Source organism: Acanthamoeba castellanii (genome assembly GCF_000313135.1).
Source record: "Acanthamoeba castellanii str. Neff unplaced genomic scaffold scf7180000084741, whole genome shotgun sequence".
Lineage (NCBI taxonomy): Eukaryota > Discosea > Longamoebia > Acanthamoebidae > Acanthamoeba > Acanthamoeba castellanii.
In genome coordinates, this window is record NW_004457702.1 from 1,154,853 (window position 1) to 1,155,352 (window position 500).

A 500-nucleotide genomic window follows, 5' to 3' on the forward strand; every position below is an offset into this window, starting at 1 on the left:
CTAACGACCGCGCACCCACGCCCGTTCTCACCCATCTCCCCAAACGCGTAGGTGGGGTCAGGCACGAATGTGCGGATGCCGGTCGATGCGCTGGGCCGCAACATCAACGCGACGGACCCGACCGCGGTCCTGCTCAACAACACCTACTCTCTGGGCGTGTGGCTGCACGAGCAGGTTAGGCAGCAGCGGAAGCTGGCCATGGCCGACATGGTCAACGTGGCCGGCAATCGCGTGTCGCCCACGTACGACTCGCTGATGTCGGCCATCAACGACTACAGCGCCAATCCCACCATCACCGATCTCTCCCTCGGTAAGTCTCGTCACAGACCCCCCCCCACCAATCACCACCGCAGGATGTAGATATATATATATATTGGTACACTAACATTCATACCTGTATTCTACTATTTTCTCTATATTTAGGCACGGGAGAGAACAGCTGGCCGATGGCCAACATGCACAGCTTCGTCGTGCACCAGTCGACCATGGCCGACTGCATC

At 58.2% G+C, this 500-nt stretch overlaps 1 protein-coding gene across 1 annotated transcript; it reads left to right on the forward strand.

Moving 5' to 3' along the window:
* Nucleotides 1–75: 75 nt before the first annotated feature.
* ACA1_176410 (uncharacterized protein) lies at nucleotides 76–470 on the forward strand (the record flags this gene model as incomplete). The annotated part of the gene is given in 3 exon segments (XM_004356790.1): nucleotides 76–156; nucleotides 175–310; nucleotides 424–470. Coding segments are annotated over 3 exon segments (264 nt in total), but the record flags the coding sequence as incomplete, so codon positions are not given.
* Between the last annotated feature and the right edge of the window lie 30 nt (nucleotides 471–500).